The sequence below is a fragment of the Malaclemys terrapin genome, chromosome 4 (genome assembly GCF_027887155.1).
Source record: "Malaclemys terrapin pileata isolate rMalTer1 chromosome 4, rMalTer1.hap1, whole genome shotgun sequence".
NCBI classification, from domain to species: Eukaryota; Metazoa; Chordata; order Testudines; family Emydidae; genus Malaclemys; species Malaclemys terrapin.
In genome coordinates, this window is record NC_071508.1 from 88614213 (window position 1) to 88627306 (window position 13094).

A 13094-nucleotide genomic window follows, 5' to 3' on the forward strand; every position below is an offset into this window, starting at 1 on the left:
TTCTCGAGGAACAGTTTGGTGGGTAGTAACACTCTCTTGTTCAATACCTAATTAATGTGCCTGTGCCACTTTAGTTAAGATTTGCTTCAATCCAAAATGTCAAGAATATCTATCACCACATGCGAAATGTCATGTTCAAGCCTAAACCCAGGTTTGATTGAAGTACCATTTGTTTGACTCCAAAAGAAAGATGTACATAGCTTCAAGTCTCAGCTCTCCTGGAGGGTGATTTGCATAGGAATCAAACAAACAGGGGAAATGGCAGCAAGGAGTGTATGCGGGGGGCAGGTGGCAGGAAAACCGACTGTTATATCTGAATCCATTTCTTGAAGTCCTAACTTGATGTCAAAGGAGGGTGGCAGGAACTGTGGACAGGAACTCTCATATCATTAAACTCATCTGGTCTGGGTCAGTCTGGCACGGGAAGCCCTCCCACATACCTCCTCTTTGCCATCCCATAACCACCAAATTCCCCATAGGATAAACACTGCCCAGGTAAGTAATTGATAGAGTGCATGCTGATTGCTGATTAGTGCATGCTGATGCTGATAATGTCTGCATGTGTCTGTGTGCTGGCCTGAGCACATTAAAGTATTCTGAAACCACAAAAACTGGCCAAAACAAAACTTTCTTTTTCTGAAGACGGTTACTTCACAATTTCCTCCAAATCTCCTAGCTATGAGAACGGCAGCCCGTTGTATACAGCATTGTATACATATTTCCGTTGTATACAGCGTTAGCAAAGTACAAGATGGGGAATAACACAACACACAAAGACGCACAATCCATTAAAGCAGGCTAGAAAGAAATGCTGTTCTCTATTTATGCAGAGCCTGATGGAAAGTTTGCTTTCATTTGGCTTTTTGCCTCTATGGGGAAGTTGTGCTTAATTACTGTATTACACTTCATTAAGAAGCTGAATGTTAATGGAATTTTAAATCTTAATTCAGCAGCAGGTCAGCTAGGGCCCAAACCTGCAAGATGTTAATCATCTCCTGAGACATAGTGAGTACCCTTCACTTCAATAAATTGTGGCATGAGCTGAGGGTGCTCAGCACCTCAGAGGATTGGATCCCTAAGTCCCACAGCTGATCAAATAGTAGAATGGACTGGACAGTCAAAAGTCAGATTCTGAATATGAATCGCCAAAGTCCTTTTTAAGAATTCCCTGAAAATTCCCTTGGGTTAATCCCGTTTCAAATTACACATTGCTTCCCCAGTCTGTCCCTATTTCTAAAACTGCAACTACTGCAAATGGTAGAGTTCAAGAGTAACAAACTCATTCCGCTCCATAAACAGAGCTGAGGAGTACCTTCCCCACCTGCAATAGATGTGGACTGGATCCTCTCTTGAAACCTACAGTGAAGTACAACTGTTTGCAGGGGAACAGCTGAAAAAAGGAACTAACACCTTTTCCTTTCCAAAACTCTCCAGCAATACCCCTAAAGCTGTAACATACTGTTTGAGTGAGAAAAGTCTGGCTAGTTGGTTGTTGCTGCTATAACTACCAATGAAGAACATCTTGCTGCTGAAAGACTTTAGGTGTCTGGGGGTTTTTGGTTGGTGGTTTTTGTTTGTTTTTAAGATTTAGCCCCTGTTGAAGGTCTACTCCCACGACCATGACCACTTTTATCCTTGACTTAAGTGGATCAGCATATGTGTTTGACAGTCAGAAATCAATATTTGGTGAGTGTAGGCTGAAATCAAAATCATATGCTGTATAAAGCCAGCCAACAGCACCATGGCAGGATGGGAGGGAAGTTGGGTTGGTTTTATTTTTGATAGATACAAATGGCAGAAAATATGCATTTTGTTTAGAACTCCTATTAAGAAAGTGCAAATCCATAGTGTCATATTTTACCATCATAGCCACATTGACAGCCAAACCCTGGACTCCTTAGTCAGCATGCCCAATGAGGCAATTTTCACCGAGTCAAGACTGTGGGATTTGGCCCAAAATATCCTTTGGGGTTTTAAGTTTTTGGCATCTATCATACCTAGGTGAGGATCAATTTAACTGCTTCCAGTCTTCCTCCTGGTTGACTTCTACATCTCAACTAGACAAGTCCCAAAGATGGGACATGATATTGGGATCAAATTAACACAAGCCCATACTCACAGACCCCCTACTTTGCAATCTGTGCATTCAGCTTTGCACCCACAATCACTGCCTTCATAAATAACAGAATTTGTGTGAGAAGGATTCAGAAATCCCATTTGTCAGGGGAGGCTGCTGATGTCTCAAAGTGAGGCTATGAAACTGACAGCAAATTTTGTAGAAAAATGGCATTGTGATAGCATAGACTGCCCCGTTAAAGGCAGTGGTGCCTAGGGCCCAGCTAGCCCAGACCATTCCAGTCACAGGACCTGGTCCTTTAAGATTTTGAAAGGTCTGATACAGAATCATAGAAGACTAAGGTTGGAAGAGACCTCAGGAGGTCATCTAGTCCAATCCCCTGCTCAAAGCAGGACGAACCCCAACTAAATCATCCCAGGCAGGGTTTTGTCAAGCTGGGCCTTAAAAACCTCTAAGGATGCAGATTCCACCACTTCCCTAGGTAACCCGGTCTAGTGCTTCACCACCCTCCTAGTGAAATAGTTTTTCCTAATATCCAACCTAGACCTCCCCCAATGCAACTTGAGACCATTGCTCTTTGTTCTGTCATCTGCCACCACTGAGAACAGCCTAGCTCCATCCTCTGTGGAACCCCCTGTGATGGGTTCAGTCACAGAGAGTCCCCTTGGGATTGTCAGCTGATGTGCCAAAATTACCTCTGAGCCCGTTTTCCCTGCCAGTTTGGGACTTCCAGAACCCTGCCTTGTTGAGCCAGACATGCTAGCTTGTTGCAACACAGTCTCAGGGTTTGGGTCACACCCCCAAAGCTGCAGACTTTAACCAAAAACAGCTCATCAGGTTACCTCTCCAGCACCCAGACATCCAGTTCCCAATGGGATGCAACCCCCAAATAATCTGTATTACTCTGTATAAAGCTTATACAGGGTAAATTCATAAATTGTTCACCCTCTATATCACTGATAGAGAGATATGCACAGCTGTTTGCTCCCCTAGGTATTAATCACTTACTCTGGGTTTATTAATAAACAAAAGTAATTTTATCAAGTATAAAAAGTAGGATTTAAGTGGTTTCAAGTAATAACAGACAGAACAAAGTAAGTCAACAAGCAAAATAAAGCAAAACCATGCAAGTCCAAACCTAATACATTAAGAAACTGATTACAGGTAATATCTCACCCTCAGAGATGTTCCAATAAGCTTCTTTCACAGACTAGACTCATTCCTAGTCTGGGCCCAATCCTTTCCCCTGGTACAGTCCTTGTTAGTTCCAGCAGACATCTTAGGTGGTAAGCAGGGGCTTTCTCATGACTGACCACCCCCTTTGTCCTGTTCCACACCCTTCTATAGCTTTGACACAAAGCGGGAATCTTTTGTTTCTCTGGGTCCCCACCTCTCCTTCTAAATGGAAAAGTACTAGATTTAAGATGAATTCCAGTATTCTGTGACATGGACACGTCCTGTGAGACCTCATTCTTCATTACCCACACGCTGGCCCATACATACACAGGAAAGCTTGGAGGTAAATAAACCCATTCACAGTTCATTGATTCTGAAGCACCCTTAATGGCTTCCACTAAATATATTTACAACAGTAATACAAGTTTATATCTTATTTTGTTAACTCCAGACATAGAAATAATACATGCAAACAAATAGGAAGAACACACTCAGTAGATTGTAGTCTTTGTAATGATACCTTACAAGAGACCTTTTGCATAAAGCATATTTCAGTTACATCATATTCACAAGCATATTTTCATAAAGCATATGGAATTCAACGTCACACACCCCTTCAGATAGTTGAAGGCAGCTATCAAATCCCCCCTCGCTCTTCTCTTCTGCAGACTAAATAAGCCCAGTTCCCTCAGCTTCTCCTCATAAGTCATGTGCCCCAGCCCCCTAATAATTTTTGTTGCCCTCCGCTGGACTCTCTCCAATTTTCCACATCCTTTCTGTAGTAGGGGGGTCCAAAACTGGATGCATTACTCCAGATGTGGCCTCACCAGTGCTGGCAATGCTCCTACTAATGCAGCCCAATATGCAGTTAGACTTTTTGGCAACAAGGGCACACTGTTGACTCATATTCAGCTTCTTATCCACTGTAATCCCCAGGTCCTTTTCTGCAGAACTGTCGCTTAGCCAGTCGGTTCCCAGCCTGTAGCAGTGCATGGGATTCTTCCGTCCTAAGTGCAGGACTCTGCACTTGTCCTTGTTGAACCTCATCAGATTTCTTTTGGCCCAATCCTCCAATTTGTCTAGGTCACTCTGGACCCTATCCCTACCCTCCAGTGTATCTACTTCTCCCCCCAGCTTAGTGTCATCCGCAAACTTGCTGAGGGTGCAATCCATCCCATCATCCAGATCATTAATGAAGATGTTGAACAAAACCAACCCCAGGACCGACCCCTGGGGCACTCCACTTGAAACCGCCTGATAACTAGACATCGAGCCATTAATCACTATCCGTTGAGCCCAACGATCTAGCCAGTTTTTTATCCACCTTATAGTCCATTCATCCAATCCATACTTCTTTAACTTGTTGGCAAAATACTATGGGAGACCATATCAGAAGCTTTGCTAAAGTCAAGGTATATCACGTCCACCGCTTTCCCCATATCCACAGAGCCAGTTATCTCATCATAGAAAGCAAAAAAAGTATTGAGTACTTCAGCTTTTTTCACATCATCTGTCACTAGGTTGCCTCCCCCATTCAGTAAGAGTCCCACACTTTCTCTGCCCTTCTTCTTGTTGTTAACATACCTGAGGAAACCCTTCTTGTTACCCTTCACATCCCTTGGTAGCTGCAACTCCAATATATACAAGGATTTATGAGACATTGTAGAGAGGAACTGCGCCTGGGAATAAGTGGTGCTTGGGAGGAAATCCCATCACTGTTTGTTTATGGGCCCAGAACCAGGAGCTTTGCAGAATGGGTAGAGCAAAGCCCCCCTGTTCTCAGGCCGTTGGGATGAGCGTTAAGGAAGGGGACGAGATTATATGCTGTCTCCACCCTTGTAGCAGGAAAGGACTGACCTGCTGACTCTTGTGATCCTGGGGACCAGCTGGGGAAAGGGGCCAGCTGAAAGAGAAGCTAGCTAAGGCCCTACAGATGGTTGAAATCATAACCCAGCTCCAAGGAAGAGCACTGGGGACTCCTGTCTTAAGAGTGAGTGACTGACTGAAGTACAACCCAGCTCTGGGAGGAGGGCTGGGTCTTCCCAAACTAGAGCAAGAAAATCTATCAATACTCTTATATGGTGCCAGAGTCGGTGTTAACTTGAGCGACTAAGTGAGTTATACTCTGCAGTGAGTTACACTCTGCAGAGAGAGGTAATAAGCCACACCCTATGAAAGGGATCTATGTTTTGAACTAATCTGATCTGGGTAATTGATTGGAAGAACCTGAGTGAGTGCTGAGGGCAATGCACCTGCAGGGCCAGGAGGGGGCATACTTGAGGGCAGCTCCCCATGTCCACTTGGTGGTAGTAGCAATTGGAGCTGGGACCCTCTCTGATCCCGGATGAATGTGAACAGTTGCAGGTGGAGAATGGAGCAGAAATGCTGGAAGAAGGTCTCCTCTCCCAAGCTGATGTATTGGGGCACAGATGTGATCTCTTGCATTCCCATGCCAGTTGCTGGAGGAAGCAGAGTCATCCAAACAGATCCTGGCAGTCCTCTGGCAAATCTGGAAGACGCAACAAAAACAGTGGGATCTGCAGCTGGCCAGGGTAGCAGAGCAGAACCAAACCATGCCGGAGAGCCTGTGTAAGGCCGCTGTCTATGGCATCAGGGCTGGAGAAAAACGGTATTTGTGACCACTTCCTCTCTGTCAATATCGCCTAGATCCTTATATATAGATATATCAGTCCTTTCAAAATTTTAAAGGGCCATGCCACATGATAGGGGAGTGCGGCTCCCTAGGCACCACTACACATAATGGGACAGACTACTCCATCACAGCCATATTGCATCTCTTTTAAATCAGGGAGGACAGTGCCCACCCTGCCTTTCCTGAGGCGCCACTACCACCTTCTGTTCCGGGTACACACATTCTGTCATTTGCATGCGAAAGTGATGGTGCTAACAACCGTTGAGGCACTTTTTGAAAAACTGTGGCATGTGGCTTATGGCCAACCAGAGAGAGCTGGGTTTGGAAGGAATGTTGTGTCAAAATGCAGGACTAACTCACTCTCCCGAGGATGACCAGGTGCATAGCCACTAAGGAACTGTACGACACTATGTCTTTTATTTCAGCTCTCTCAGCTAACTCCACAGGCGAAGCACCACACTCAGCAACATTTTGTGGATTTATGTCTTTCCGTGGAGGACTTTGGGAGTATAAAGCAATGAAGGGATTATGAAGGAAACATCAATACAGCGAGTCAGATCCTCAGCTGGTGTGAGTCGGCATTGCTCCACCGAAGTCAACGGAGTTAAGCTGATTTACACCAGCTAAGCATGTGGCCCAGTATTTTCATCTGTGAATTTTACTCCCCTGTTGTTTGTATTAAACACAGGAAATTTGCACCCTTTTTCCTCACAAAATTTAGTTTTCAACATGTAAAAGGAAAAGAAAGAGCTGGATAAAGAGAAAAGGCTAAATCAAACCCTTCCAGCTTTGGGGGTGGTCAGAGCCAGATCCAAGGTTTGTGCCTGGGACCTATCTCTGTAGTGGGCTGAACCACAACTCTGCACCTAAATCCACCCGAACATGGGGGCTCTTTGGTTTCAGATCTGAAATTTTCACCTAGGGGCCCTTCTCTACCCATTGCCAAAAATATACACAATCAATTTGTCTAGGTACTTCTGTGAACCCCTCCCCCATTCCAGCTTCACACAAAATATATATGTGACCGTTGATTTGGCATCATCTTTTGAAATTTCATATTTTGCAAAATGGGCATAGATTCTTTTATGGTTTTAAAACACCTTGTATCTCTTTATCTGAGCCTCAGCACCATATTATTTCAATCCCTACCAGTTTATTGACAAATTTATCCTTCCAGAACTCTAAGGTGCAGAGAGATTAAGTGATTTGTCCAAGTTCACACACAGGAAGTCTGTAGCAGAGCTGGGAACATAGATCTCCTGGCTACCAGGCCAATACCTTTACCAAAAGACTCTGCAGATGGCGGGAAAGGAGTGCGGAAATGAGTGTCCTGCCTTTGCCTCGGAAGAGCAAGAGCATATGGTGAGAGCCTGTGGCAGAGGAAGGAACAGCTTCTTGGCAACAATCCCTGTCCTGATTCAAAGGCCTGACCCCTGCTAGCTGGTCACTAGGGTGACCAGATGTCCTGATTTTATAGGGAAAGACCCAATTTTGGGGGCTTTTTCTTATATAGGCACCTATTACCCCCCCACCCCCATCCCGATTTTTTACACTTGCTATCTGGTCACCCTACTCGTCACCAACATTTCACCTGTCAGTTACCCCTTCTGCTGCTTTAACAGCTGTGGGGATGGGACCCCAACCTCCATTTTCAGACTCATTCTCTGCTCTCCATGAGACCAAGCAACCCCTTACTCTGCTGTCAGCTGCCCCAGTCCCTCTGAGCAGCCTGGCCCTGGAAACAATTTAAACATGCACACATTAAAATCAGCATTGAGGGTGGGACCCCCATTTACTCCTCACCCCAAGCTGGACTGTTAAACATGAAAGCAACATGGGGATGGGGGACTGGATGTCCTTCTTCCAGCAGAAAAGCTGTGACACTGTTTGCTGACTGCCTGTCAGATTTCCTCCCTCCCCACAACATCCTCAGCCAGCAACTCCCCTCTCTTTACTTGCAACAGGAAGTGGAGACCAGGGGTCAAGATTGGGCCAAGTTATGAAGCTTTGCAAACCACACATTGTTCATGTGCAGTACATTTTTTAACAAAAATCTGCCAACATATGGATGGGTGGTAAATTGTACTCCACCCGTGGGCATAGATAATTTTATATAAAGAGCCACATCTCTGTGTAAAATCAAATCTCCGTCTACAATTTTTTTTTTTTTTACCTACTATTGTTACAAGTTACACCTAACAACACTATAACAGGAAGAGAACAGAGAAAAAACATTTTTCTTTATTTTTCAGTTTGTTTACTTTATGTATTTTATATGTAGTCAATTTCACTGTGTCATTTGTTTTCCTTTGCTCTTTGTGTGGGTCTTTGAAACAGCAATAAATAAGACTTTTCCAAAAATGTGGATATTTTGGCTAAATACAGTAACATAAAATAGGCTTTGTATAAGACCTGTTAGAGGTAGCAGAGCTCTGCTATTCCTTGTAAGCTTATTTCAATATTTTTTTTATAATAGGAGAGTATTATTGTCACACAAGAAAAAATGACCAGGGAGATGTCGCAGCTGCTGAACTTACCTGAAATTACATGTAACCTATTTTTAAAACCTGACTAGCTGTTGGCAATGTCCCTTTAACAAGCACATCTCTGAAGGTACATAAGAAAGAAGGTAGGGTTGATATGCACTGACCGGGGCCTGGTATCGTATGGTGCAAGGGGAATCCAATGGAGGGATTCAAATCTGGTAGTGACATGGGCACCTGAATCTTAATCCTATACTTATTGAAATCAATGGCAAAGTTCCTGTGGACTTCAGTTGTGCAGTATTGGGGCCCTGGAGAGCAAAATTCCTTTAGTGTTTTGAATGGCCTGGAGGAGAGCAAGCAGGGAAGCCAGAGAGGTGGAGTGTGCAGTAGACATGGTGCGAGATGACTGAGGTGTGGAGAAAGGGGTTTGGTAGAAGGGAAGGGAGTGATTAAAACAGCTCTAAAATATGTTTGTCCTAAATGTATTTCTGTTGGACTGATAATCGGTATCCAGAGTTGTGTGATATGAGTTTGAGCCAAGTGCCCAGGTGGCTCATGTCCTGAGTACAGCCCAGTACACACTGGGAGGAAGCCGTCAGAATACTCATAGGCTCAATTCTGCAACCTTTACTTACGCTGAGCAGCACTTACTCATGTGACTAGCCCTATAGGTTTCAACAGGTCTACTCCCATGGATAAGTACTCTTCAGTGTGAGTAAGGGAGCTAGAATTGAGCTTTACATTGGCTAATTCTCATACCATCACTCAACTTCTCTTGACACTAAGAGATTGAAGTGTAACCCCCCCTGAGCTAATGCCAGTGGCCAGACTTCAGTGTCTGAGCTGATAACCCGTCTTGCTGAACATTCAGCTGAACCTCATTTCATAGATGCCAAGGCCAGAAGAGACCACTGGGATCATCTAGTCTGACCTCCCGTATAGCACAGGCCAGAGAACTTCCCCACAATAATCCCTAGAGCAGCGTTTGTAGAAAAACATCCAATCTTGATTTTAAAATTGCCAGTGATGGAGAACCCACCACATTGCTTGGTAAGTTGTCCCAATGGTTAATCACCCTCATTGTCAAAAATGTACATCTTATTTCCAGTCTGAATTTGTCTGTCTTCAGCTTCCAGCCATTGGATCGTGTTGTACCTTTCTCTGCTCGATTGAAGAGCCCATTATTAAATATTTGTTCCTCCCATAGATATTTATAGACTATAATCAATTCAGCCCTTAATCTTCCCTCTGTTAAGCTAAATAGATTGAGCTCTTTGAATCTGTCACTATAAGGCATGTTTTCTAATCCTTTAATAATTCCCATGGTTCTTCTCTGAACCGTCTCCAGCTTATCAACATCCTTCTTGAATTGAGGGGAACCAGAACTGGACAAGTATGCCAGCACCAGTCTAATACAGTGCTTAATACAGAAGTAAAATAACCTCTGTACCCCTTCTCAGGAGCCCTCTGTTTATGTATCTCGGGATCATATTAGCTCTTTTGACCACAGCATCACACTGGGCGCTCATGTTCAACTAAGTATCCACCAGGACCCCCAAATCCTTTTCTGAGTCACTGCTTCCCAGGATAGAGTCCCCCATTCTGTAAGTATGACCTATGTTCATTATTCCACTGCAAGGTCAGGTACCTGAGGCACAGAGGGGTTGAAATACCAAGAGTTCTGTTACATGCAATTTACTGCCCCTGTGTAAGCATTGGCATGGGTAGGAAACCACATGCTCCCGTCACCACCCGTAAGTGGCAGGCACTTATCCCCGGCACTCAGCTGCATCTGCACCCTTTCAACCATTTCAGTCTCCTGCCCTTCATGCTCTGTCACGGCCCAGCTGATTGAGCAGGCTGGTCTTTTTTACTGTGCAGCAGTTTCACTTACAGCTTGGCTTTCGTCTTCTGTTTGTTTCTCTAGGGAAAGTCTCTGGCAGGCAAGCGCCTCACAGGCCTGATGCAATCCTCCTGACAGCCTCAGCTGGACACGCAGTTCCTGACATCCCTGAAGGACAGCTGCACTCCACCTCCATGGAGGAAGTTTCATTTTGGGGAGAATGGGTCACTGTGAGAGAGAGTGCGAATGAGAGCAAGGGGAGACAAAGGAGCACAAGGTGGAGAGATCAGCTCACCGGAGGTTCCTCTTTTCATAGTTTACATCAACACTTTCTTACTTGTACAGCTTTGTAATGACACTGAGTTCTATAAAGGTACTTTGGTTCCTACTTGGTTCAAAGGAGCACACTTCATTGTATACGAAAGGTCAACAAGGCAGAGGGCTTAGTAGCTTATGAGGAAAGGAATCAGTCCCAACCATAGCCTAGAGAAAGAAGAGCTGAGCGAGATCAGTATTTAGCCTTCATCTCTTCTCTCCCTGGTAAATGCCACCACCACCATGGCCACTTGCTCTTTTTCTGGTGACCATCCGGGTCCAATAAAATATCTACTAGAAGCTGCTTCTCCTGCTCAAAAAATGCCTAATTCACGTCTGCTGTGGATGGAAGCAATTTAATTGACTTTATATTTTTTTTCGTTCCTCTCCTCTTTTAAACCAATGGTTGAAAAAGCACTTTTTAGCTCTTCACTTGCTGTCCTTCCAAGGGCATGTAGCATGTCCAAAGATACATGGCCAGATCATCATCTGAAGACAGTGGAGCTTTAATGATTTACACTAGCTGAGGATCTAGCCCATACGGTCAGATGCTGATCTCTGTGTAAATCCTCTGCCTTCAGCAGAGTTACTCTGCATGTACATTAGCGTGATCAGCATCTGCCCCATGGTCACCAGGCAAAGATTTAGATGTATAATATATACACACATAGTGATATGTTCAATATTGTATTTGCTTTCCTATTTCTTTTAAGAATTTTTTACATACTTATCATTTTTTTTTCAATTTAATTGAAAATCGCTTGACCTGAACCACTTTGGGAAAACTTCTAGCCACTCCAAACAGAGAGGGCCAAAATCTGCACATTTATGCAGGTAAAGCTAACTTAATTGACCTCAGTTGGTCACTCAGGATTTACAACTGAGGGGAAAATTCAGAGAGGAGAGGATTCCTGGTTAAGGTTACCCAAGGGTGGAGCAGAAGCATGTTGTGAATGACACCAGAGAACACTTTTTGAATAGTAATGGGCACTGCCAGGTCCTTTCTTTAATTCTCAGCTATGCCATTCCTCTGGGATGTGCCATTTCTAATAACATTAGAAAAATGAGGATTAGCTGAAACTTTGTGTGACATCAGGCCCAGGAGTACACCTGGAAGAATGACCCAGAGGCTTCCCAACACTATTCTCAGTAGCCTCTGTAAGGGCTGAGAAATGTGTCTTGGGAGAGGGGAGGATGAGGAAAGAACTGAAGTAAACTAATTCATTTGGCTAATAATAAAACCCAGGTATAGTAGCTGCAGACGTGGAAAATGACCTGTAGTCAACTGCAGCATATTGTACATAGACAAAACCTTCCAAAATCTTTACCAAATGTGGCTGTTTGTTAGTGCCACAAAAACTGCCTAATGAGTGATGATAGTTTTAAGTTCATGAACTAGCAAGTGGTTCAGAATAAGTACCTGTCTATTGCCTTTCTTCACTCACACACTAAGATGTCTTTTGGTGCAGGTGGTAGAAACTTCTGATAAAGGGTCCAATCCTGCATTCCTACTCAGGCAGAACTAGCTAGCTTATCCATTTAGCTATCTACAATAGATGTGCAATGCCGACGGACCCCGATCGCTAGCGGGCAGGATTGAACCTGGCTATGAGTATCTACCGTATGAGCTAAAAGCCACCTGTCTGTTAGCTAAAGCTGTAGAGCAGACTCATTAATCTCTAAGTGGCTTCGGTGCCACTAGATGGGACAGAACACCATACCCAGAAGTTGTGTAAGTTACATATGCACTTCAGATGCACTAGTATCTAAGCTCTATGTATATTCAAAATTAGGATAACACAATTTCTGTCAGAAAAAAAAGACCTCTTCCTCTTCTCACTCCCCACTGAAATGAAATGCCCCACAAGGGCACTTTATTGCTTCCAGGAAACTCGTGTTGTGTTTCAGGATACATCAATGGAAGTTTTGCCTAAGTGAGTGCAGGATTGAGCCCTTTGCCTGTATGAATACACAGTAGAGTTTTGAGGGGTGATATTTGTTATCTTTTGCTTTATTGTCATAAATAGTATGTTAACCTAGAGCCTCAGACTAAACTCTTCCCTTTTGTACACCAAAACCACACTTGAGTCCCAGGATTGTAGAACTGCTACATCAGTGCATGCGCACATACATGTTCAGATGGTCTCATGACCTGAGGTGACATTTGGTCACTCTCAAAATCTTACTTTGTCCATCCCCACTGGACCAGATTTTCTGTCCTTCTTTGTCCACCCAGCCTCTGGTAATAATGGGGCATTCTGCACAACGGGCCCAGTTAGCTATCCACATGCACTCGTACCTGCAGCCATCCCCAAGAGTTTGAGAATGTGATGGCTGGCCTCCCAAAGATTTTTTTTTCTATGTAAAACCCATCAGTGGCACATGTCACTGGAGTTTTATAAGACAATTCCTGCTTCCACCCCAGACTATCTTACTGCTGCATGAATGCTGCTGCACATCCTGGTATCTCAGCCCTGCCACCTTCACTAATAAGGAAAGTTTCTTATGAAATACCAAGTCAGGCTGCATAGAGTGGTCACAGAT

The 13094-nt window shown here is 44.1% G+C and overlaps 1 protein-coding gene across 6 annotated transcripts in view; it reads left to right on the forward strand.

Moving 5' to 3' along the window:
- The window catches only part of RGS6 (regulator of G protein signaling 6), a 516863-nt gene extending 504272 nt beyond the window's left edge, over nucleotides 1-12591 (forward strand). For all 6 annotated transcript variants that reach the window (XM_054028464.1, XM_054028466.1, XM_054028465.1 and 3 more), the window contains one exon: nucleotides 10320-12591. In XM_054028464.1, coding sequence (XP_053884439.1) covers nucleotides 10320-10370 — 51 coding nt within the window. In that variant the 3' untranslated portion in view covers nucleotides 10371-12591. The remainder of the gene's footprint in view (nucleotides 1-10319) is intronic.
- Nucleotides 12592-13094: the final 503 nt, after the last annotated feature.